We start from the raw sequence: 26,564 nt of genomic DNA on the forward strand, positions 1-26,564 counted from the left end.
GTCATATAAAGAAAAAAGTACTTGAAATAAGTCAGACAGCGAAAGACAAATACTGCATGATCTCACTTACATGTGTAATCTAAAAAGAAAACCAAATCATAAGAACAGAGTAAACTGGTAGTTGGCAGGTGTGGGTGGAGAATGAGTAAAGGTAGTCAAAAGGTACAAACTTCCAGTTATAAGATGAGTAAGTTCTGGGGATCCAATGTACAGCATAGTAACTATAGTTAAACAATACCGTATTATATACTTGAAAGTTGCTAAAAGAGTAATCTTAAAAGTTCCCACCAAAAAAAAAAAAAAAAAAAAAGAACTATGTGAGGTGATGAATGTGCTAACTAACCTTTCTGTGGCTATCAGTTTGCAATATATATGTATATCAAATCATCACGTTGTACACCTTAAACTTACACAATCTTATATGTCAAGCACATCTCAATAAAGCTGAAAAAAGGAAAAAAGAAAGTACTTACCACTAAGTCCCAATTATTTTGTTCAAGCAATGTAATAGCTTCATCAATGTTTTCAATGCCAGTACATGCCTAAAAACAAAGTAAGTAAGAATTTTAGATAGGATTTTGGGAATGGAGAGGTTAATTAGTGTTAAAAAAAATAAACAGCATAATGTGTTATTTAAGTTTGAATAGGTATATGAATAAAGCCAATACACTAAATGCCTAAAACTTCTAAGCATTTTACACAGACGGTTTAAAAATTGTTAATTACAACATAAATTTACATTATACTGAAATAAAAGACAATAAAGTAATAAAATATGTTTAAATGTTGAGCCCTGGAGCCCAGGATGATCTCTATATCTCTAACTGCCCAGAACAACTTTATTAAAGAGCTTCTGATGGACAGCCATGTGTTAAAAATGAACTTCAATCCGTACTTTGTACTTTATACAAAAATTAACTCAAAATAATAACAGATGAAAACCCCGCTGCAGCCATTGCCACAACCACAATGCTGAAGTGCAAGAAGCAGAGTCAGCAGCAGCCCCCACTGCCAGAACAGGAAGAGACTGGAGAGGAATGAAAGTCCCATCGGACCACCCAGCCTCCTGGGCCCTCCCATCATGACCAATGGAAACCCTGGTGACCCCAAATCAGCTCTTCACAGAGGTCCTCCAGGGTCAAGGGGACCAATGATTCCACCACTGCTGAGTCTCCCACCTCCTCCCTGGAGCAGAGGCCGAATTCGGGGAGGGCTGAGCTCCAAATCTGGCTCATATGGTCATAGTTGGTGGAGGGGCTAATACTAAACTTCCTTTTCCTGGACCAGGCCATGGGGATCCCTCCAGGAAGGCTTTCACAAAGAGCGGAGAAATCCGCAAAGCCTCAAGAGCTGGTCTCTTATCAAGAATACCTGCCCGTCCAAGGATGGACCCCAGGTTATGGAAGACAGATTCAACCACCTCGTCTGCCGGCACTTTGCCAAAAAGGTCCACTGTCCATATGAGGACTGAGTTCTGTGCCTTCTACCACGCAGAGTCCATGGACCTCCTCTGTGAGACTGTGCTTTCCCATCCAGGCTTGAAGGAGCCCTCTGTGATCCAGTGGCCATATACTTCCTTGTGGCCCTGTGATGGCTACTGTGGGGCTGTTCCAACTACCACCCTCAGTCAGTGACACCTATCCCCATGGCCACCTCGCCCACGTGGGGTCCAAAGTTGTGTTTCATCACTGGTGCACGATGTGCACTCTTTCTTCTGATCCAGCCTCCAGAGCCTCATCTTCAGGACCCCATCTTTGCTCCATTCAACTGCCTCCTGGATCCCCTTCCCCCTCGCCAATGGACGGCTGAACAGGAAACCTCTTTAGTGCTGTTTCTTGTTCATCTGTCCACCGAGCCCCCACTGTTGCCCTTGATTCCTGAGAGCCGTAGAGCAGTTTCCTACCATTCTCTTCTTCTAGCTGCTTGTTTTAAGTCCATTATATGTCACAACCCCTACCCCCAATGTTGTCACCTGCTCTGTGAAACTCATCAGGTTGTCTGACTTGGGGTCAATTTTAAATGACTGGTACAGAGTTACTCCCTAAAAGGCTACACTTCCTGTTTGGGGGTTTCGTAATTTGTGTGTCAATAGCATGATCACCACTGCTATGGTCTGTGGTCAGTGCAGTTTGTGAAACTGTACGTCCCCTCGTAGCCTTTCTCAGTGTCCACGGCATTTTTGTGACTTCCAACAGTTGAGTACGTTCTTCTGCTAAATTGAGTGAGGCCACTGGTACCCTCTAGACTTTCCCCACCTCCCAACATGGGAGAATTATGAAACTTTCCACAAGACTGCCCTCCCTGGCCCTCCCCATTCTTCTTCTAATGTCAGTTTCTCTGGGTTTGACACAGGCCCAAGAGATGTCCTCTAAAGCCTCTGAGGGGCCTACCCTATCTCCTCTCCAGCCCGTTTTACTTAGACTACATCACTGTGAGGCCACCAGCCCTTTTGTTTGAACTCTGTGAATCTCCACTTGGCCTACCTTTGGCTAGAACCTGGGCAGTACTCTTGCCCACTTCCAACCTTCTTCTCCTACATCCCTGGCACTGGTTGTTTTCTATGAAAATGGCAGTGAATGGGTTCAGTTTTGAACCTGGCCCTGAGGAAATAGGTCAGGAGTTGTGCGGGCAAGAGGGAGGGACGAGAGCCACTGGAGAAGTGAGAATGAATTATTTTCTTAAATTTTTTTATATTAGTTACAAACGCAGTGGAAAATAAATACATACATACCTAAATAAATAAATAAATAACCTAAAGTAAAACCCCAAACTACAAAGCCTCTAGATCTGTGCTGTCAGATATGGTAGCTACTAGACAGATATTGCTAATGAGCCCTTGAAATGTGGCTCAACTGAGTTAAGATGTGTTGCATTAAATACACACCAGTGTAGGACTTAGTACAAAAACAAAAATGTAAAGTGTCTCAATAATTTTTCTAGTGAATAAATGTTGAAACAATCATTTAAAATATATTAGCTTAAATAAAACACAAATGTTTAAGTTAATTTCACCTGTTTCTTTTACATTTTATGCTTCTTAATGTGGATACTAAAAAACTTTTAATTACATATATGACTCATTCAATTTCTAATGCCATTCTAGAAAAAAACATAGAAGGAAATTTTTGTGACATTTAGATTCAACAGCAAAAGTACAATCCAAAAAAATTGATAAAGTGGACTTTATTAAGAACTACTACTCAGAAATTTCCTGGCAGTCCAGTGATTAGGACTCCACACTTTCACTGCCAAGGGCCCAGGTTCGATCCCTGGTCAGGAAACTAGGATCCCACAAGCTGCGTGGTGAGGCCAAAAAAGAATAAATAAAGAGAAGCTTTTAAAAAAAAAGAACTACTGCTCTTTGAAAGACACTGTTAAGAGAATGAAAAGGCAAGCCACACGCTGGGAGAAAATATCTGCAAAACACATGTAACAGAGGACTAATAACCAGAATATAAGAATTTTAAATTCTCAAAAAACTCAGTTTAGGGGCTTCCCTGGTGGCGCAGCGGTTGAGAATCTGCCTGCCAATGCAGGGGACACGGGTTCGAGCCCTGGTCTGAGAAGATCCCACATGCCGCGGAGCAACTGGGCCCGTGAGCCACAACTACTGAGCCTGAGCGTCTGGAGCCTCTGCTCCGCAACAAGAGAGGCCGCGATAGTGACAGGCCCGCGCACCGCGATGAAGAGTGGCCCCCACTCGCCGCAACTGGAGAAAGCCCTCACACAGAAACGAAGACCCAACACAGCCAAAAATAAACATAATAAATAAAAATTAAAAAAACAAAACAAAACTCAGTTTAGATAAATTGTAAGTAGCAAAATATTTTAGCAGAAACTTCACCAAAGACGATATACATATGAGAATAAGGACATGAAAAAACACTCAACATCATTAGTCATTAGGGAAATGCAAAAAAACAGAGAGATACCATTTCCATATGTTAGAGTGACAAAAGCCCAAAATACAAACAATATCAAGTGATGGTAAGGATGCAGAAAAACTGGAACTCTCATATACTGTTGGGGAGGAACCAAAATGATATATAGCCGCTCTGGAAAACAGTGCTAACAGATGATCAGTTTCTTAGAAAGTTATGACACAGTAATCCCACTCCTAGGTACTTATCTAAAAGAAATAAAAACTTATGTTCACATGAAAATTATACATGAATGTTTATAACAGCTTTATTTATAATCACTGAAAACAGACCACACCCCAAATGGCCTTCAACTGTACATTCATACAATAGAAAACTACTCAGCAACAAAAATGAACAAATTACTAACAACACAAAACAATGTGGATAAACCTCAAATGCTAAGTAAAAGCGTGACTCAAAAGGCTACACATTGTATGATTCCATTTATATGGCACTCTAAAAAAGGCAAAGTTAAAAGAACAGGAGACATATTAATGATTACTAGGGTTATCAGGTGGGAACAGGGGTTGACTACAAACACCAAGAGGGAATTTTGCAGGGTAAAGGAACAGTTTGAACTCTGAATAACATAAAAAAGCAACAAAAGGCAACCAAGTAAGACATTTAAAAATGCAATCTTCAACTTAAGCTACATGAAAAGACAACAATAAACCAAAGGCTCCAAAGTACTAACAAAAGCTACTAAGAACAGTTAAGGTAGGGCAGAAGTTACACAGAAGGAAGCAGAAAGAAAAACTACAGGGAGTGCAGAGCAAGCCTAACAGCAGCAATTATCAGAAAGCACAAGCAAAAGTACACCTCCTTCAATGACATCACCATTTGTCTTCAAAAAAAAAAAAACAAAACACAGTGGAGGACGTAGTTCTAAGAGCCCATCCCTCCACAGAAACATGAAAAAATTGAGCAAAAACTGTCAGAATCAAATTTGCCAAAACTCTGGAAAACAGTCAAAGCTATACGTCAACCAAGCAAATGATGAAACAAGAAAAAGGTGACTTATTATAAAAACAGTATGAAAACCCTGAGGCATTTTTATTTCCCCTTCTTCATTCTTGGCTCCAGAGCAGTCTTGAATGCACTAGCCTACATTCCAATGGTTGGACCCTGGACCCTGACTCTAGAGGGAGCCGAGAAGACTTTGTTCTCAAAGAATGTTTGTCTCTTGTGACCTATCGGGCTACCTGAAGGACTGACTGAAGGCACTCTCCTTTGTTTCATCAACTTGGATCTCACTTAAGACAGAAAAGTAGCTATCAGGGGGCAATTCTTCAAAAACACTTTAAGGCTGGGGCTTCCCTGTTGGCACAATGGTTAAGAATCTGCCTGGGGACATGGGTTCGATCCCTGGTCTGGGAAGATGCCACATGCCGCGGAGCAACTAAGCCCATGCACCACAACTACTGAGCCTGGGCTATAGAGCCTGCAAACCATAACCACTGAGCCCACACGCCACAACTACTGGAGCCTGAGCACCCTAGAGCCCGCGGGCCGCAACTACTGAGCCCACGTGCCGCAACTACTGAAGCCTGTGCACTCTAGGGCCTGCGTGCCACAACTACTGAATGTGCATGCCACAACTACTGAGCCTGTGTGCTGCAACTACTGAAGCCCGTGTGTCCAGAGCCTGTGCTCCGCAACAAGAGAAGCCACTGCAATGAGAAGCCCATGCACCATGATGAAGAGTAGTCCCCACTCACCACAACTAGAGAAAGCCCACACACAGCAACAAAGACCCAAAGCAGCCAAAAATAAATAAACTTAAAAAAAAAAAAACACTTTAAGGCAAATGAAAAATCCACTGCCACCTGCGACAAAATCTTACAGTTGAGTCAAACAACAGACACGTCCAAAACCTGGAGGAAAAGCTGCAAAGTGAGTTTCTTTGGGAAATTAGGGCACTCAAAAACATTTGGGCAATTTAGAAGGGCAGGCACATGTCCGAGGCAGGACACCTACTCAGAGAAAACTACTGGCTCATCTCTACGCTCAGCAAAAGCAGGAAGTGAAGGCTAACATAGAGTTTTAAACAGCCTAGCTGAGTGTTAGAGTGCCCCAACACAGAGCCAGTCTACAAGGGCTAGGAAAGGATTTTCTTCCTTCTCTTCTTTTTCTTTCTTCTTATTTTCTTTTTTACTCTACATGTTCAAGAAATCTCTCTCACAACATTAGCAGACCACAACTAAAGAAAAAGAGATTTCAGACACTGTTACATACTAAATGTTTATGTTCCCCCACCCCCCTCAAATTTATATGTTGAAGCCCTAAGGCCCAGCGTGATGATACACTGAGATGAGCCTTTGGGAGGTAATTAGGTTTAGATGAGGTCATAAAGGTGTGTAACAGCGAAGAGCCAATTTTGACTCCATGTTGTATCTGTTTCTTTGACTTTAACCTTTGCCTTTCATTGATTTTATTATAATCATACATGATGGCCTGCCTCAGGGAACCCTGCGCCTCTGCCTGAATGTTAAACTAAAGTGCGTCTGTTTAGCTCAAAGGGAGACAATCTGACCCTGCCCACCTGTGAATGGCTGCAGAAAAGAAGAAATTAACACATCCCCTCCTATTCTGCAAGATAAATGGCCTTTTTACTTTACTTCCTCACCTCCTCTCCCTCTCTGTTCTATAAAAGAAACTGGCATCTAGACCCCAATAAGATGGTTATTTTGAGACATTATTCTGCCACCTTCTCGGTCTGCCGGCTTTCCGAATAAAGTCGCTATTCCTTGTCTCAACACCTCGTCTCCCGATTTATTAGCCTGTCATGTGGCGAGCAGAGTGAACTTGCACTCGGTGGAGCCCTCAGGATGGAATTAGTGCCCCTTATAAGAAGAGACAAAGAGAGGCTGCTCTTGCTCTCTCATCTCTTTCTCAATGCCATGTGAGAACAAAGAGATAAGTGGCCATCTGCAAGTCAGGAAGAGAGTTCTCACCAGAATCCAACCATGCTTGCACCCTGATCTCAGACTTCCAGCCTTCAGAACTGTGAACAAATAGATTTATGTTCTTTGGTATTTTGTTATGGTAGCCTGAGCAGATTAAGACAGAAACCACTCATGACGAAAAAAATTTACAAAAATAGTTCAGAAAAGTCACTAAACAAACAGAAAATAACAACCCATAGAGAGCACCAAAACAAACCATGAATAATGGGGAAGAATCTGATTTCCAGAGTTATCACACTGTAATATTTTAAATGTCCACTTTTCAAAAACAAATTGTGAGGCATTCAGGGAAACAAGAAGTATGGTCCATTCAAAGGAGAAATTAGTAGAAACTGTCTGTGATGGAAGAACAGACATCAGACTTACTAGACAAAGACTTTCAATCACTATCTTAAATATGCTCAAAGAGCTCAAAGAAACCATGGAAAAAGAACTAATGAAAACCAGAAGGATGACATATCAACAAATACAGAATATCAATAAAGAGATAAGGATTATTTTACAAAACAACAGAAAAAATCTAGAACTGAATAGTACAATAACTGAAATGAAAAATTAGCTACAGGATTTTAAGAGCAACTTTAGGCAGGCAGAAGAAAGATCAGAGAACTTGAGGATAGGTCAACTAAAATTATCCAGTCTCAGAAGCATGAAGAAAAATGAACAGAGCCTAAGAGATATATGGGACCCCACCAAGTGTACCAACATATGCATAACAGGGAGTCTCAGAAGGAAAAGAAGAAGCAGAAAAAATAATTGAAGAAATAATAGCTGAAAACTTCCCAAATTTGATAAAAGACAAGAAACTACATATTCAAGAAGTTCAATAGGTTCCAAGAAGGATAAATACAAAGACACCCATACCAAAACACATTATGATAAGCTATCAAAAGCCAAAGAGAATCTTGAAAATAGCAAAAGAAAAGTATTTCATGTACAAAGAATCCTCAATAAGATTAAAAGCTAATTTCTCATCAGAAACTATAAAGGCCAGAAGGCATAACATATTTAAAATGAAAAACAAAAACTGTAAACAAACAAACAAAAAATCTGTCCTTCAAAACTGAAGGAGAAATAAAGACACTCCTAGATAAACAAAAGCTGAAGGAGTCTGTCACTACTAGACCTATGCTACAAGAAGTGCTAAATGAGAAATGAAAAGATACCAGACAGTCACTGGAAGCTACACAAAGAAAAAAATAACACTGGTAAACGTTAAGTACACAGGTAAATATATTGGGTGGGCCAAAAAGTGCCTTTGGTTTTTTAAGTAAAAATAAAAGACACATTTTTCATTTTCACCAAGAACTTTATTGAACAACGTATTCACTCTTTTGTTCCAGTACCTTCTGCCATTTTTCAGGCAACTCCATAATTCCATCTTCCCAAAACTTTTTATCTTTTTGAGCAAAGAACCATTCCAGGTACCTTTTACAGTCTTCCAGGGGACTGAAATATTTTCCATTAAGAGAATTTTGGAAAGACCGAAATAAATGGAAATCCAAAGGTGCAATGTCTTGTGAATATGGCGGATGAATCAGAACTTCCCAGCCAAGCTGTAACAGTTTTTGCCTGGTCATCAAAGAAACATGCAGTCTTGCATTATCTCAATGGAAGATTAGGTGTTTTTTGTTGACTAATTCTGGATGCTTTCAGTAGAGTGCCACTTTCAGTTGGTCTAATTGGGAGTAGTACTTGTTGGAATTAATCGTTTGGTTTTCCAGAGGCAGCTCATAATAGAGGACTCCCTTCCAATCCCACCATATTCACAGCATCACCTTCTTTGGATGAAGACCAGCTTTTGATGTGGTTGGTAGTGGTTCATTTTGCTTGCCCCATGATCTCTTCCATTCCACATTGTTGTACAGTATCCACTTTTCATCGCCTGTCACAATTTGTTATAAAAACGGAACACTTTCATTACGTTTCAGTAGAGAATCACATGCGCAAATATGGTCAAGAAGGTTTTTTTCACTTAACTTATGTGGAACCGAAACATCAAAGTGATTCACACAACCAAGCTGATGCAAATGATTTTCAGCATTTGACTTGGATATTTTGAGTATGTTGGCTATGTCCTGCGTGGTATATATAACGTTGATTGTTCTCAATTATTGTTTTCATTTGATTGTTATCAACTTCAACTAGTCTACCCAACCACAGAGCATCAACCAGCGAGAAATCTCCAGCATGTAACTTCGCAAACCACTTTTCACATATTCAATCAGTCACAGCACCTTCTCCACATACTGCATAAATCTTTTTGTGCATTTCAGTTGCGTTTTTACCTTTCCTGAAATAATAAAGCATAATATGCCAAAAATGTTGCTTTTTTCCTTCCATCTTCAATATTAAAATGGCTACACATCCCTGGTGGCACAGTGGTTGAGAATCTGCCTGCCAGTGCAGGGGACACGGGTTCGAGCCCTGGTCCGGGAAGATCCCACATGCCGCGGAGCAACTGGGCCCGTGAGCCACAACTGCTGAGCCTGAGCGTCTGGAGCCTGTGCCCCGCAACGGGAGGGGCCGCGATAGCGAGAGGCCCGCGCACCGCGATGAAGAGTGGCCCCCGCTTGCCACAACTAGAGAAAGCCCTCGCACAGAAACGAAGACCCAGCACAGCCATAAATAAATAAATAAATAAATAAATAAATAATAAAATGGCTACACAAAAATTCACCAATTTTGATGTCTTTTTTTAAATGCACGCTGATATGACAGCTGTCACATACAATCTAACAAAATTGTTTCAAATGAAATTAAGCCAACTAAGTGCTACTAGAGCCATCTTACAGAACAAAAACGAACGAACCTTTTAGCCCATGCAATAAAAGCCAGTATTATTGTGCTTTTGGTTTGTAACTCCTCTTTTTTTCTGTATGGTTTAACAGAAAAATGTATAAAACAATAATTACAAAATGATGTTAATGGGCACATAATGTATAAAGATGCAAGATATGATTACAACATAAAGGAAAAAAGAGAGGAGCATAGTTGTATACTGTTGAAGTTGGTATTAATTCAAAATAGACTGTTATAAATAGAAGGGGTTACTTGTAATTCGTAGAGCAACCACTAAAAAAAACTAAAAAATATACATAAAAGGAAATGAGAAAGGAATCAAAACAGTACAATACAAAAAAGTCAAACACAAATGGTGGAAATGAAGGAACTGAGCAGGGAAGAAAAATATAACACATAAAAAACAACCTTTTGGGCTTCCCTGGTGGCGCAGTGGTTGAGAATCTGCCTGCTAATGCAGGGGACACGGGTTCGAGCCCTGGCCTGGGAAGATCCCACATGCCGCAGAGCGGCTGGGCCCGTGAGCCACAACTGCTGAGCCTGCGCGTCTGGAGCCTGTGCTCCGCAACGAGAGAGGCCCGCGCATCGCGATGAAGAGTGGCCCCCGCTTGCCACAACTGGAGAAAGCCCTCGCACAGAAACGAAGACCCAACACAGCCAAAATCAATCAATCAATCAATCAATCAAAACATACGCATCTGATTCAAGATCCTCATTAAAAAAAAAAAAAAAAGCGCTAAAATGTGACCAAAAAAAAAAAAAGCGCTAAAATGTGACCAAAAAAAAAAAAAAAAAAACAACCTTTTATGATAAAAACACTTAACTATGAATAAAAGGGAACTTCTTTAACATGATAAAACACATTTATGAAAAACCCAGAACTAACATCATACTCAATCATGAAAGAATAAAAGCCTTTATTTACTGTATGATCAGGAACAAGATAAGAATGCCCACTTTTGCCACTTCTATGCAACATTATATTGGGAATTCTAGCCAGATCAATTAGGCAAGAAAAAGGAAATTAAAGACATAGAAACTGGAATATAAAATATCCCTATTCCCAGATGTCATGATCTTATACAAAATCCTAAGGAATTCACACACACACACACACACAAAACAAACAAAAACTATGAGAACTAATAAATTCAGCAAAGTTGCAGGATAAAAGATCAACACATGAAACTCAGTAATATTTCTATATACTAGCAAAGAACAATATGAAAAGGATGTTAAGAAAATAATTCTGGGGCTTCCCTGGTGGCACAGTGGTTCAGAATCCGCCTACCAATGCAGGGGAGACAGGTTCAAGCCCTGGTCCGGGAAGATCCCACATGCCGCGGAGCAACTAAGCCCATGCTCCACAACTACTGAGCCTGCGCTCTAGAGCCTGCGAGCCACACCTACTGAAGCCGGCACGCCTAGAGCCCATGCTCTGCAACAAGAGAAGCCCACGCACTGCAATGAAGAGTAGCTCCTGCTCGCCACAACTAGAGAAAGCCACATGCAGCAACAAAGACCCAATGCAGCCAAAAATAAAGAAAGAAAAAAAGAAAATAATTCTGTTTATGATATGGTACAAAAGAATAAAATATCAAGGAATAAATTTAAACAAGGAAGTGAAAGATTTGTACAGTGAAAACTTCAAAACGTGGCTGAAAGAAATTTTAAAAGAATTTTAAATAAGTGAAAAGACACCAAATATTCACAGATTCTAAGACTATCATTAAGAAAACAGGGACTTCCCTGGTGATGCAGTGATTAAGAATCACAACAACTGAGCCCGCAACAACTGAGCTCACAAAAACTGAGCCCGCGTGCCACAACTACTGAAGCCCGTGTGCCTAGACTCCATGCTACGCAACAAGAGTAGCCACTGCAATGAGAAGCCCATGCACCACAACAAAGAGCAGCCCCCGCTTGCCGCAACTAGAGAAAGCCCGCGTGCAGCAACAAAGACCAAACGCAGCCATAAATAAATAAATAAATAAATTTTAAAAAGAGAGAGAGAACAATACTACCCAAAGTAATCTACAGATTCAATGCAATCCCTATCAAAATTCCAATAGCGTTTTTTGTAGAAATGGAAAAAGCTGACTCTCAAATTCATATAGAACTACAAGGGATCCATAATAGTGAAAACAATCTATGAAAAAAAGATCAAAGTTGAAAGACTCGGGGGGCTTCCCTGGTGGCGCAGTGGTTAAGAATCTGCCTGCCAATGCAGGGGACATGGGTTCAAGCCCTGGTCCAGGAAGATCCCACGTGCCGTGGAGCAACTAAGCCCATGCGCCACAACTACTGAAGCCCACGTGCCTAGAGCCTGTGCTTCGCAACAACAGAAGCCCCCACAATGAGAAGCCCGCGCACCACAATGAAGAGTAGCCCCCACTCGCTGCAACTAGAGAAAACCCTTGTGCAGCAAAGAAGACTCAATGCAGCCAAAAATAAAATTAATTAATTAATTAAAAGAAAAAAAAGTTGAAAGACTCACCCTTCCTGATTTCAAAACTTACTACAAAGCTACAGTAATCCAAACGGTGTACAACAGATATAAAGACATATAATAGAATTGAAAGTCCAGAAGTAAACCCATACATCTATAGACAACTGACTTTTCAAAAGTGTGCCAAAACAATTCAATAAGGAAAGAATAGTCTATTCAACAAATGCTGCTGAGACAACTGGATATCCACATGCAAAATAATAAAGTTGGACGCCTACCTCACACCATATACAACAATTAACTCAAAATGGATTAACAACCTAAATATAAGACCCCAAATCATAAAACTCTTAGAAAAAAATATAAGGATACAGCTTTATGACCTTGGATTTGGTAATGGGTTCTTAGATATGACATCAAAAGCATGAGCAACAAAATTAAAAATGTGTATAACTAGATTTCATGAAAAATAAAAATATTTGTGTGGCAAAGAACACTATCAAGAAAATGAAAAGGCAATCTACATAACAGGAGAAAATATTTGCAAATCACATGTCTAATAAGGGTCTAGTATCCGGATTATACAAGGAACTCTTACAACTCAACAACAAAAAGACAACCCAATTAAAAATAGACAAAGGATTTGAATAGGTATTTCTCCAAAGATATAAAAATGGCCAACAAGCACATGAAAAGATGCTCGATATCACCAATTATTAAGGAAATGCAAGTCAAAGCCGCAATGAAATACCACTTTATCACACCCACCACGGTGGTTGTATTTTTTTAATGGAAAATAATACATGTTGGCAAGGAGTTGGAGAAATTGGAACTCTTGTACACTGCACGTGGAAAGGTAAAATGATTCAACTGCTGTGTAAAACAGTTTGGTAGTTCCTCAAAAAGTTAAACATAGTTACCATATGACCCAATTCTACTCCTATAGACCCAAGAGAATTGAAAACATCTATCCAAACAAAAACATGTACATGAATGCTCAGAGCAATACTATTCATAATAGCCAAAATATGGAGACAACCCATCTGCCCATCAACAGATGAATGGATAAATAATGTGCTATATACACACACAAAAGTAATGATGTACTGGTATATGCTACAACATGGATGACCCGAAAAACAAACTAAGTGGAAAAAACCAGACACAAAAGGTCACATATTGTATGATTTCCATTTATATGAAATGTCTAGAAGGGGTAAATCCATAGAAACAGAAAGCACATTGGTGACTGCCAGGAGCTGAGAGGAAGGAAAACATGGAGAGTGACTGTGTAATAGGCACAAGGTTTTCTTTCAGGGTGATGAAAATGTTTTGGAACTTGATAAAGGTGATGGTTGTATAACACTGTGAATTTACTAAATACCACTAAATTGTATGCTTTATTTATTTACTTATTTATTTTATTTTTTGTTGGCCGTGCCATGCAGCTTGCAGGATCTCCGTTCCCCGACCAGGGACTGAACCCAGGCCATGGCAGTGAAGGCCCAGAATCCTAACCACTAGGTCACCAGGGAACTCCCAAATTGTACACTTTAAAATGGTAAATTTTATTTTAGGTGAATTTCACTTCAATTTTTAAAAAATATATTTCTTCAAAGTAAGGGGCTTACCTGGAGTGCAAAATAATATCCCTTGTTTTCAAAAACCACTAGTCAATCTGGGAAAGAAAGGGCAAGATCAGACAGAAGGTGTGAAGGAAGAGGTGTAAGCAGGGAAATGAGGAGTCCAGTGGAGGCAGATATCAGAAAATACCAGTCAAAAAAATAAGTGTACTTTCTAATGGTTAATGGCTGATTATGAACGAGGGAGCTATACACTCATATGCAGTAGCCTAGAACTATAAAAAGAATCATACAGGGCTTCTCTGGTGGCGCAGTGGTTGAGAATCCGCCTGCCAATGCAGGGGACATGGGTTTGAGCCCTGGTCCCCGAAGATCTCACATGCCACGGAGCAACTAAGCCCGTGTGCCACAACTACTGAGTCCGCATACCACAACTACTGAGCCTGCATTCCACAACTACCGAAGCCCACGCGCCTAGAGCCCATGCTCCGCAACAAGAGAAGCCACCGCAATGAGAAGCCCGCACACCACAATGAAGAGTAGCCAGCCCCCACTCGTCGCAACTAGAGAAAGCCCGCGGCACAGCAGCGAAGACCCAATGCAGCCAAAAAATAAATAAAATAAATTTATTTTTTAAAAAAAGAATCATACAAAGGAAATATATTTAAGGAACTAGTTGTCTTTGTGTCAGAGAAAGAAAGAAACTTTAGTTTGTAGTGCCTAGAGGGATATTCTAGGTCTTTCTCACCACAGAAATCTCAGGGGCAGGGAGGATGGGGGGAGGGGGGGCAGGGAGGGCAGACTGATCCAGAAAAACCCAACACATGCAACAATGAGTAATTTTTTTTAAAGGGACACTGTATCAATACAAACATACTAACAGAACAAAAAGGATAACGGGGGCAGAAAAGGGCAGCAAAATATAGCAAGAGACAAAAATAATGTTAAGAAGCAGATAAAAAGTTGTAACCAAACATCCTGCCATAAATGTAGCATATTTAATAAAGCAATGAACTCTATGAAGACCATAAGGACAGACATCAAAATTCAAGGAAGAGAGGATTTAAAAACAGAAAGAGAGAAAGCACAAGGTAGCAAAATTGAGGAAAGAAATTGAGGGGAAATAAAAAAGACTAAATGGGAGAAACAAAGGGGAGAATAAACCTTGCAAAACACTGGAGGCACTCTGGAAGAGTGAATGAAATGAAATTTAAATTAAAAGATAAAGTAAAAACGCTTGAAACAAAATGATACATTGGCAAAATTCTGCAGGTGTAATGGACACTCTACTGGTGAGGATTTGTAGCAATAGCCAGACTTCTCCATTTATAAGAGAAGTGTAAATTGATATAGCCCTGAAAAAAAAAGAACTATCTGAAAATGTCTATCAAAATTACAAATGTAAATAATCCTTTCACCCAGCAGTCCCACTTCTGGGAACTTACGCATTTGTACACTCGCAAAATGATAAATGTACAGTTATTCATTGTAGCATTACTTATAATAAGAAAAATTGGAAATGATCTACCAGTGAGGCTTGCAGTTCCTCCAGCTCCCACCAGCTCTCATCCTTTAGCCTCTCTGAATCTCCAGCCATGGAAACAGCAAATAGTACCAGCTTCTTCTATTTATCACCCACATCATCAGGGTTAGAGGTGGTGTCAGACATAGACATGGCTCCAATTTGTCCTCTTGAGTTTCAGCTTTTCTTCCTAGCTTCCTGTTCTACCAACCTATAATGACTTCAGGCTCACCACCATACACAGAGGCAGCAGCCTTCCTTAAACTTCTTCACCAGCTTCCCTTTGTGATAACTGGTGACTTTTCCTTCTTCTTCTGACTTTCCTTATTTGGACCTTTACTTCTCCCCAGCTTTTCTACAACTCTGTAAAGGCTAATCCCTGTAATAAATCCTTTATTCCACACTCATAGTGATCCACCTTCCCTAATCTAACTCTTAACTGATGCAATGAACCAAAAGTGAAAAGACAAAAGTTTTATAGGTCCGTTTGCAGATGCTGTTTATGCCTCATTCAGTGTCTTTCCCTGGCTGTTGAACCCATTTCTCACTTACTATAGGTATCAGCTGTCAAAGGCTCAAACTTGAACTCTTCCCTGGAGGAATACCCTTTGCTGATAGGAGCCATAGAGCAGAGATGCCTGAGAGGTTACATGCTCCTCCCCGGGAGTGGGCCCTGGCCAATTAATTACTGATGCAGAGGTAAAACAGTGCTGGCTCCTTGACCCTGGGTGATTCCATACTGTAGTACAATTTTAGGTTCCAGAGCTCCCTATGTAAACAGACTGAAGACATACTTCTGAAACCGTATGTCTCCACCTAGTTTCTTCCTCTGCTCTTACTCCAACAGGTTTTTCTGAAGTCACTTCCTCAATAAATTACTTGTGCAAGAAGCCCTGTCTCAGACTTTGATTCTAAGAAATCTAAGCTGAGACAGTTCTCCACACTTGAACATATAAGAAAACTGAATCAATTCATAGTGAATTCTATCAACTGTCTACAACTATTCCTATTTCCCAAAACTTTGACAATATTGAAATTTTATTACAATTACCAATTTTTGTTAGTTACACTGGTTTCTGATACATTAAAATTGTTTTAACTAGCAATTATTTAATCAAGTATCAGAATTCCTACTGATTATTATTTCACAAAAGAAATATTTACTCCCAGTGAAATATTCCAAATTGTGGTATATACATACAATGGAATATGATTCAACCCTAAAAAGGAATGAAATTCTAATACATGTTACAACACAGATGAGTGTGGAAAACATTATGCAAAGTAAAATAAGCCAAACACAAAAGGACAAATACTGTCTGACTCCACTTACATGAGGTACCCAGAATAGGCAAATTCACAGAGCCAAAAAATAGACTAGAGATTACCAGGAGCTAGGCATAGAGGTAGAGGAAAAGTTATTTTTAATGGGTACAGCACTTCTGTTTGGGAAAATGAAAAGTTCTGGAATGAAAGAGTAGTGACGGTTGACACTGTGAATGTACCAAATGCCCTGTAATTGTACACTCAAAATTGGTTTAAATGGTAAATTTTATGTTATGTATATTATACCACAATTTTTTAAAAAAGAGAAAGAATTGGCACCTTTGTAACAAGTCAATTAATTACATATGTGTGAATCTATTTATGGCCTCTACTCTGTTCCATTAATGTGTATGTCTAACCTTCTGCCAATATACTATATAAGAATACTATATTAAATCTTGAAAAGAAACAGTGTAATTGAACTTTGTTGTTTTCCAAAACTGTTTTGACTAATTTAAGTCTTCTTCTCCATAAACATTTAGGATCACTTTGTCAATTTACACTTAAAAAAGCCAGCTAGGATTTTAATTGGGATTGCAGAAACCCTATAATCAATCTGGGGAGAACTGATATCTTAACAATATTGAGACTTCTGATGAATAAAAACCTGTCCCAATTAATTTGTTTTATTTTTTCAGAAATGTTTATCTTGCACGTTTTATTGAATTTATCCATAAATGCTTCTTCTCTTTTTTTAATTCTTCTGTAAATGGTATTTCTAAATTTCTATTCTAACTGGCTGGTATATAGAAATACAACTCATTCTTATATAGTGCCTTTGTATATTGATTTGTTACTTCAAGCAGGTTTTATGTAGATTCCTTATGATTTTAGTACACAGAACCCTGTCATATAAGAATAAAGATACTTTTTTCTTCCTCATTTTCAATTTTCAAATTGAAGTCTTTCATTTCTTTGTGTTATTGCATTGGTGGTTTCTGATACATTGAAACTGTTTTAACTAGCAACTATTTAATCATGTGTCAGAATTCCTACTGATTATTATTTCACAGTAGAAATATTCAGTCCTGGAGAAATATCCCAAAAAGTGTATACACATACAATGGAATATGATTCAGCCCTAAAAAAGAAGAATATTCTAACATGCTACAACATGTATATGAATTCAGATATAATTAGCAATACTGTTCTGTGTTTTTAAAGCCCTATATAAATCTTCTCAATCTGAATCTATTCTTTCATTACAACGGTACTTTTTCAGATAGGGATATATTTTGAATATGTAGATCTAGTTCATTTAAACTATAGTAGAGTATTATATTGTACAAGTATTCCACAGCTTATTTTACTTTTCATAGTAAAGATTGCTTGCAGTAGCAAAAACGGAGACCAGCTGCAGTAAACATCCTTGTTTATGTCCTCTTGTGCACATGTATAAGAGTTTTTCTTATAACTCTTCTCTAAGAAGATGGAAAACCTCCATCTTCTTAGAGAATACATAAATAATTATGAACAGAATGTTAGTAATGGATGTTAAAGGCCATTCTGGTGAAGTCTCAGACAGAACTTAGGAATAGGTTATTAAAACTGGTGGAAAGGTATTACAAGTAGCAGAGAACTTGGCAGAACTGTGTTCTAGTGTTTTGTGGAAGACAGAACTTAGGAACAATGAAAATGGGTATTTAGCCAAGAAGATTTCTAACCAGAGTACTAAAGGTGCAGCTTGGTCCTCCTCAACGCTTATAATAAAATGTGAGAAGACAGAAATAAATTGAAGAAGGAATTATTAAACAAAACGGAACCAGAACTTGAAGATTTGGAAAATTCTCCACCTATATATGTTGCAAAAAATGAGAAAGCTTGCTCTAAAGAGAACAGTGAGGGTGTGGATGAACCAGCATTTGATAAGGAGATTAGTATGGGTGTGAACCACGAATTTAATCCAGAATTTAATCTGCCACTTCAGCAGAAGCCTGAATAGAAATGGGATTATACTGCTAGCTGGAACTAAAGAGAAACTAAAGACAGACACAGAGCTATCTGTCTGCAAAAACTTGATATCCTTTAAGAAAAAGGAAGCATGACCCCCAGAAAGCAATTTAGAAATCTTCAGGGATGCTACTCCCATCACAGGTTCTGGAAGCAAGGCAGCCTCCACTTTCATCTACAAGCCAAAAAGAGAGCTCTCACCAGAAACCCTGTCGACCAAACCTTGAGCTTGGACGTCTAGCCTCCAAAACTGTGAGAAAATTAATTTCTGTTGTTTAAGACATCCAGTCTAGGGTATTTTGTTATGGCAGCCCAAATTGACTAACATATGAGGCAAGCTAAAATATGGCATAACTTAAGAACAACTAATGTAGCAGGGAACAAAAAGAGAATAAATTTGATTTGTAAAAATATGATAAATTTCATATGAGTGGTCCAGTTATGAAATTACCATCTTAGAGAAGAACAAAAAGGAAATTCTAGCACACTAATTGGCTCTGCAATCTCAATAAGGGAAATTATATTTATTAGTTTTCAGCTTCAGAATCACCTTCTGGCCCAGTGGTTCTCAATCTGGCTACCTAAGAGAATTATCTAAATACCTTTTTAAAAATATCAGTGTCACTATCCCACACACTCAGAGATTGTTTTGATTTAATTAATCTGAGTGGGGTTCAAGAGTTAAAACCTTGTTTAAAAAGGTCCCCAGGTGACTCTAAAGTGAAGCCAGAGTGAGAACCACTGCTCTAGACAACATGCAGGTATAATTTTCCTAAAAATTAAAAATGAAAGAAAAATTAAAATTCCTAGACCCCACTCCTAGAGACTCTTTTCCAGGTAATTTATAGAGGGGCCCAAGAATCTGCATTTTGAAAAGTCCCCTAGGTGACTCTAATGCAGGTGATCCCATCATATAAGAAGTGTTTTGTTCTTGTGCACATGATATTTCCTGTTTGGAAATTGCTTCCAAACTTCTCCAGCTGGTGAAATCATCTTGGAAGCCTGAGAACTTAAATACTGTCCCAACTTAAGTTTGACAGTAATGCCTGAATTAATTACTCCAAAAATCTGCCTGTCTTCTCTTCCTTCCACTCCCCCACATTTGCCAAACAAAACACTGGAGTTTTGAGTGAATACTACTAGGGCAAATCAAGAAGTTGAAAGCAATACTCTGGAAAAATTCTTGGCCACACATGCAGGTACTTGTCCAGACCTGGAGTTGCTCTCCATAAAATAAGTAACAAGCTCATCACTGTTATCGTCTTTCCCAGCTATACAAGTAGTTTCTAGAAAACTGAATAATTTCATCCACCACAGAGGAAAATATTCAGTATCTGTAAGAGATTTCAACTCTGAACTGAGGAATTCTTTCATGACTACAGAAAAAGTACATTTATGAAAAGGCAACATTAATATACATGTTGAAAACATACACAAATGAAGCATAACTTTTAAAGCTATAAACACTGATATTGGTAAAGTTTTTGCTATTCCATTGATCTATTTGGAGACTATGATTTTAAGTGTATTTTAATGGTGACTTCCCACCAAAGACATTGTTTCAAGAACCATTAAAGATGATAATGCATAAAAAACAGCCTCTAAAATGTGCAAGTCATTATACTGAGCAATGATTAATGGACAAAAATAACACACATACTTTTTAAAAGAAATCAAGTCCTATATAATTACACCTGAGTCCTAAATTAAGCCCAAAAAGAATAATACACTGGAAAAAATGTATTTGGCCAACAAAAGAAGAGTGGCTAATTTATATTGTAAAAAGATCTAAAATATAAGATTGAATTCTTGCATCAGAAAAGGAAAGACTAAAATGCTAGACTGACTTTGAAATGCAGTTAAGAGATCTACAATCAGGATTCATGTATGCCCATTAGATTTGACAATTGGGAGAACACTGTTTAGCCACACCTGGAAAACCCTATTTACCCTGTTAAGACACAATTCAAATATCACCATAAGTGTATGCATTAGGCCAACTAGTAACTGTATAGGACAATTTGAATATCAAAAATAAAAATGTCTATACTTGATTGTAATATGTTGAATAAATAAAAATCTATGAATCTATGTTTATTATTTTAAAAATTGGATCTTTCTCAGGCTAAGTATAGAAGAAATAATTGAATAAGCAAACTACCGTTTTGCCATTCCCAATGTAATACCTGATTCTAGGAAGGATCATAAGTAGAGGCTACATTATCCAAAAGGTTGTTGGAAATAAGGATATTTCTAAAACGCTAAAATATCACCCCCAGATCACTTGTTAATTTTCAAAATATTCACCACCTAAACCAAATCATCAAACTAAACATCACAAATAGTGAAACCACATGATGCTATAAGCTTTCTGATGTGATAAAACATGAAGTTTACAAAAACATCACTCATCAAACATTTCTGCCAAAAATGTTCAACCTAAGTCTAATCAAGGCTCTAGATCTATAGGAGATAGAGGAGCAAGTTGAATGACACCATAAAGAAACAACTGTACAAGTCCAAAATTTGCAACATTCTACAAGACTATCCTGGACTTGTCAACATTTCAGTGTAGAAAAGTCCCCATCCCCAAAACCCCTGAAGAAAAGAGTTAGAAGAACATTTCTAGACTGAAGAGACGAAAGACAAAGCTATCAAATGCAATACATGAATTGCAATTGGACCATGGTTAAAGAGAAAAGTTATTTTTAAAATTTTTGGCATAACTGGGAAAATTTCGATGTTGACAAATGAAACTACAGAATTATTAATTTCCTTAGATATAGGAATGGTATTGTGTATACAGAAAATTGTCCCCATTCTTAGGAGTTGCAGGCAGAAGTATTTAACAATGAAGTATAATGATGTCTCCAAGTCACTTTCAAATACAAAGCAGCAAATATATACATGTATATACAGAGAGAAACAAAGCAAAATAAGATGTTAATTCTTGAACCTACGTAGAAGGTATACAAGTACTCATCATGCTATTTTTCAACTTTTCTGTATGACTGAAAATCTTCATAATAATAAGTTGAGGGTAACATAAAATCATTTCTTCTCATCTTAAAATAATAAAAATTTCATTTTAAAGGGACTTTCAGTAAATAAACTAAACAGCAAAGCAATGAAACCCACCAGGTTTCACGATAAATTTCAAAGAGTTTGCATTAAGAAAATAAAAAACAAAAAACACTGGATCTGATGATATCCAACACCTATTCATGATAAAAACACACAGCAAACCAGGAAGAGAAAAACTCCATCAACTTGATAAACAACATCTACAAAAAACCTACAGAATTTAGGATGTCACCAAGCATGAGCAAGGAAAAGCAAAGTTTCAGAAAAAGACCTGAGACGACCTTAAGTATAAACCTTAGTCTGGTTCCTGGACCAGAGACAGCTTACAACAATTTTAAAAAGTAAACAAAAAGAATTAACAAACAAAACATCACACCCTAAAGATGAGAGGGAATTTGATTTCAAGAGTTAGTTACCACATTATTGGATTCAAACATCCAATTTTCAACAAAAAAATCACAAGGCATATAGAGAAATAGGAAAGCAGAGACCCATTCAAAAGGAAAAAATAATCCAACAGAAACCATACCTGAGCAAGACAAGATGTCAAACCTATTGGACAAAGACTTTAAAACAGCTATCTTAAAGATGCTCAAAGAACTCAAGGAAAATATGGAGAAAGTCAAGAAGATAATGTAATAACGAAATGGAAAATTTTTTTATCTCAACGAAGAGATAAAGAAAAATTCTAGAGAAAAAATTATGCTATTCAAAATGAAAAATTCACTAGACAGATTCAAAGGCATATTTGAGTAAGCAGAAGAAAGAATCAGAAAACTTGAAGATAGGACAATGGACATTATCAAGTATGAGAAACAGGAAGAAAAAAGACTGAAGAAAAGTGAACAGAGCCTATGTGACACTACAAACAGAGTAATATATGCATGGTATTCAAGTCCCAGAACGAAGAGAGAAAGAGAGGGAGGGAAGAGAAATTCTTTGAAGAACTAATGGCCAAAACGTTTCAAATTTGATTAAACACATGTATATAAACATCCAGGAAGCTCAATGAACTCCATGTAGGATGAACTTGAATAGACCCAAGAAAGACACATTATCATCAAACTGCCTAAACACAAAGATAGAATCTTGAAAGCAAGAAGAAAGAAGCACCTCATCACCTACAAGCGTTCCTCAATAAGATTTTCAGCAGATTTCTCATCAGAAACTTTGGAGGCCAGAGGCAGTGGGCTGGTATACTCAAGGTGCTGAAAGAACAAAACAGTCAACCAAGAATCCTATATCCATCAAAACTGTCCTTCAAAATGGAGGGGAAAATCAAGACATTCTCAGGAAATCAAAACTGACAGAGTCAATTACCACTAGACCTGCCCTGCAAGAAATGCTAAAGGGTCCTGCAGATTAAAATGAAAGAACACTAGGCAGTAACATGAAGACACAGGATGAAATAAAGATGACAGTAAAGGTTAATACATGGAGAATTACAAAGACTACTATTATTATAAGAAAGGTGTGTAACTCCACTTTTTATTTTCTACATGATTTCAAAAACTCATTTTTAAATCAATATTAGTGTAAAACCTAGAATTATTGTAAATTTGGTTTGTAACTCTAGTTTTCTACATAATTTAAGAGATTAATACATTAAAAACATTATTAGTTTATGGCTTTGGACATACAATGAATTAAGATGTAATTTTGTAATATCAACACCAGAAATGAGCGGGGTTAGAGTTATTAAAGGAGCAGAATTTTGTATGATACTGAAGTTAACCTGGTATAAATCCAAATTAAGAATATTATAACTTCAGGATGTTAAATTTAATCCCCTTGATAACCACAAAGAAAACAGCTAAAGAATATACATAAAAGGAAATGAAAAAGAGATTTAAACATTTCAATACAAAACTTAACTAAACACAAAAAAAGGTAACATGAATGAACACTGAGGACATTATACTAAGTAAAATAAGCCAGACACAAATAAGACAAACACTGTATGGTTCCACTTATATGACAAAATAGTCAAAAATCAAAGAGACAGAAAGTAGAATGGTGATTACCAGGGGCTAGGGTAATGGGGAGTTGTTGCTTAATGCGTACAGAGTTTCAGTCTTACATGATGAAAAGAGGTATGAAGTTGGTGGTGATGTTTGCACAGAAATATGAGTGCACATAATGCCACCAAACTGTGCACTTGAAAATGGTTAAGACAGTCAATTTTATATTATGTGTTCTTTACCATGGTTTAAAAAAATTAGGAAAAAATGATGGTGCCAATGGTGCACAGGTCAGATTTGAGAGAAACGTTTTAGCAATAACTGATACATATTGAATCCAACACTTTTGAGGCATTTGTAGGATTTTCAGAATGAATTGGAAATCCAGATCTGGAACTTTATTTTAGTCAGTGTATGGCTCATAGTTGAAGCCACTGGTATGGATGACATTACCCAGAGAACGGAACTGTATTAGTTTCCCATTACTGCTGAAACAAATTACCACAAAACTTAGTGGCTTATAGCAACACAAATTTATTATCTTACAGTACTGAAGGTCAGATGTCCTAAAATGGGTGTCAGTAAGGCTGCTTTACTTCTGGAGGCTCTAGGAGAAAATATTTACTTGCTTCTAAAAGCTTCAGCTTCGGGAGGTTGTCTTCAATATTTGGTTCCTGCCTCACATTACATACCCTTTTGTCTCTCGGGTTTTGATGTCAAATCACCTTCTCTCTAAATTTGACCCTATTGCCAGACTCTTATAAGGACCCTGTGATTACACTGAGCCCATCTGGATAATCCAGCATAATCTCTCCATCTAAATATGCTTAACTTAATCATTTTCAAAGTATTTTTTGTCATGTTGGAAACATATTCATAGGTTCTTGAGATTAGGACATGAACATCTTTAGGGGGCCATTATTCTTCCTATCACAAGAACCTCGAGGGAAACTTAAGGTGAAAGACCCTTCAAAGGCTTCTTTGTTTATATTAATGAAACTATCATTTTCCCAATCATTCAGATATAAATTTTATTATCTTTGAATCACTCCTTATATAACTTCTACTCCTATTCCCATTTGGCCACCTAATTTTGCTCACCCTTTCTTAGTGATGTATTAGAAATCCACTCTTATTCCACTCCACATATCACTACATTTGCTTAATTCTCAGTACCAAAAACCGGAAATATTATGGTAGTGTCACTTCTCTCTGTGTGTTTTCTATATTTCCTCTTTTGGTCCATTCTGTCTACCAATTTCAGATTAATTTCAGATTAATTTTTGTCAATTACTGCTTTGGCCATTTCACATCTTCTATTTTAAAATATTCTATGGTATTCAAAGCCCTCTACAGTCTGGCCTCTACAAATTTGTCTCCCAACACATGATACTCACTTGCACACTATGATTCCCATCTTGATTTTCCTATCTGTTCTCTCGTCTACTTCTTCCTTATTAACTTTTCCTTTAAGACTGAGTTATCATTTGTCCATCATTATGCAGCTCTCTTCTTAACTTCTACAGCATTTAGATTATGTGTGTCACTACTTGACAATTAGTATATAGAACATTATACACTTTGTTTCTATGTATATATAGTGTGGTGATTTCAGGTGCTGTTTACCTGAATTGTTTTCACAACCAGTTCTCTTTCCCCTTTAAACTGCCAGCTGAGATTATCTTGTTTGAATATTACTAAGCCACCCAAGACATTACACTAAGTAAGATCTTGATTAACCTCCAGGTGTGGTGCAGCTAAAGAATGGAGAAAGGAGGAAAAAAAAAAAATAGTGGAGCTGGGGCTTCCCTGGTGGCGCAGTGGTTGAGAATCTGCCTGCTAATGCAGGAGACACGGGTTCGAGCCCTGGTCTGGGAGGATCCCACATGCCGCGGAGCGGCTGGGCCCGTGAGCCACGGCTGCTGAGCCTGCGCTTCTGGAGCCTGTGCCCCGCGACGGGAGGGGCCGCGATAGTGAAAGGCCCGCGCACCGCGATGAAGAGCGGTCCCCGCACCGCGATGAAGAGTGGCCCCCACTTGCCGCAACTGGAGAAAGCCCTCGCACGAACCAAAGACCCAGCACAGCCAAAAATAAATAAATAAATAAATAAATAAATAAAATTAAAAAAAAAAAAATCTGAGACTCAAATTTCAAAAAAAAAAAAAAAAAAAATAGTGGAGCTGAAAAAGAACATGGGGATAGCCTGAATCCACATTCTTTAGCATGGCAACAAAATGCAGTTTCATGTATATTGAAAGACCATCTCTGTAGATAGCTGAGGTTTTAGCCACCATACTGGAACCCCCTACCTAGAGGACAGCCCATTGAACAGGAGTACACTAGATGAACTGCTGGTAATGGGACCTGGGCTATAAAAAGACATGGATAATATATAAGGTAACTAAGGAAACTGTCCTAGTTCCAAGGAAAATCCCAAAAGAAGAAATTATAGTCACACTAACTATTCAGAGAAGAAAGTTGGCCACATCTTAGGTCCTGTGACACAAAAGAAAGGGAGCACCTAGGAAGTTAATTTGTTTTTAATTAATTAATTACTTATTTATTTATGGCTGCGTTGGGTCTCCGTTGCTGCGTGCGGGCTTCCTCTAGTTGCGACGAGCAGGGGCTACTCTTCACTGCGGTGCATGGGCTTCTCATTGCAGTGGCTTCTCTTGCTGCGGAGCACTGGCTCTAGGCGCACAGGCTTCAGTAGTTGTGGCTCGCAGGCTCTAGAGCGCAGGCTCAGTAGTTGTGGTGCACGGTCCCAGCTGCCCTCCGGCATGTGGGATCTTCCCAGACCAGGGCTTGAACCTGCATCCCCCGCACCGGCAGGCAGATTCTTAACCACTGTGCCACCAGGGAAGCCCAGTTAATTTGATTTTGACAAGAAGACTGGATTAAAAGGACTATTCAAGTGTAATCACATCTTGGCTATCCTTTTTCTTTTTCATATATTGTTTCTCTGTTGTTATTGTTGTAGAGGTGTTGATAATTATAC

The 26,564-nt window shown here is 38.3% G+C and overlaps 1 protein-coding gene and 1 pseudogene across 1 annotated transcript in view; one reads left to right on the forward strand and one right to left on the reverse strand.

Moving 5' to 3' along the window:
- The window catches only part of FAF1 (Fas associated factor 1), a 489,781-nt gene that overhangs the window by 417,363 nt on the left and 45,854 nt on the right, over window positions 1-26,564 (reverse strand). The window contains exon 2 of the mRNA XM_007164483.2: window positions 474-542. Within this exon, the coding sequence (XP_007164545.1) occupies window positions 474-542 (69 nt within the window). The remainder of the gene's footprint in view (window positions 1-473; window positions 543-26,564) is intronic.
- On the forward strand, window positions 625-1,471 carry LOC103017559 (proline-rich protein 3-like; annotated as a pseudogene).

This window comes from Balaenoptera acutorostrata, chromosome 1 (assembly GCF_949987535.1).
Source record: "Balaenoptera acutorostrata chromosome 1, mBalAcu1.1, whole genome shotgun sequence".
In the NCBI taxonomy this organism is placed as follows: Eukaryota; Metazoa; Chordata; class Mammalia; order Artiodactyla; family Balaenopteridae; genus Balaenoptera; species Balaenoptera acutorostrata.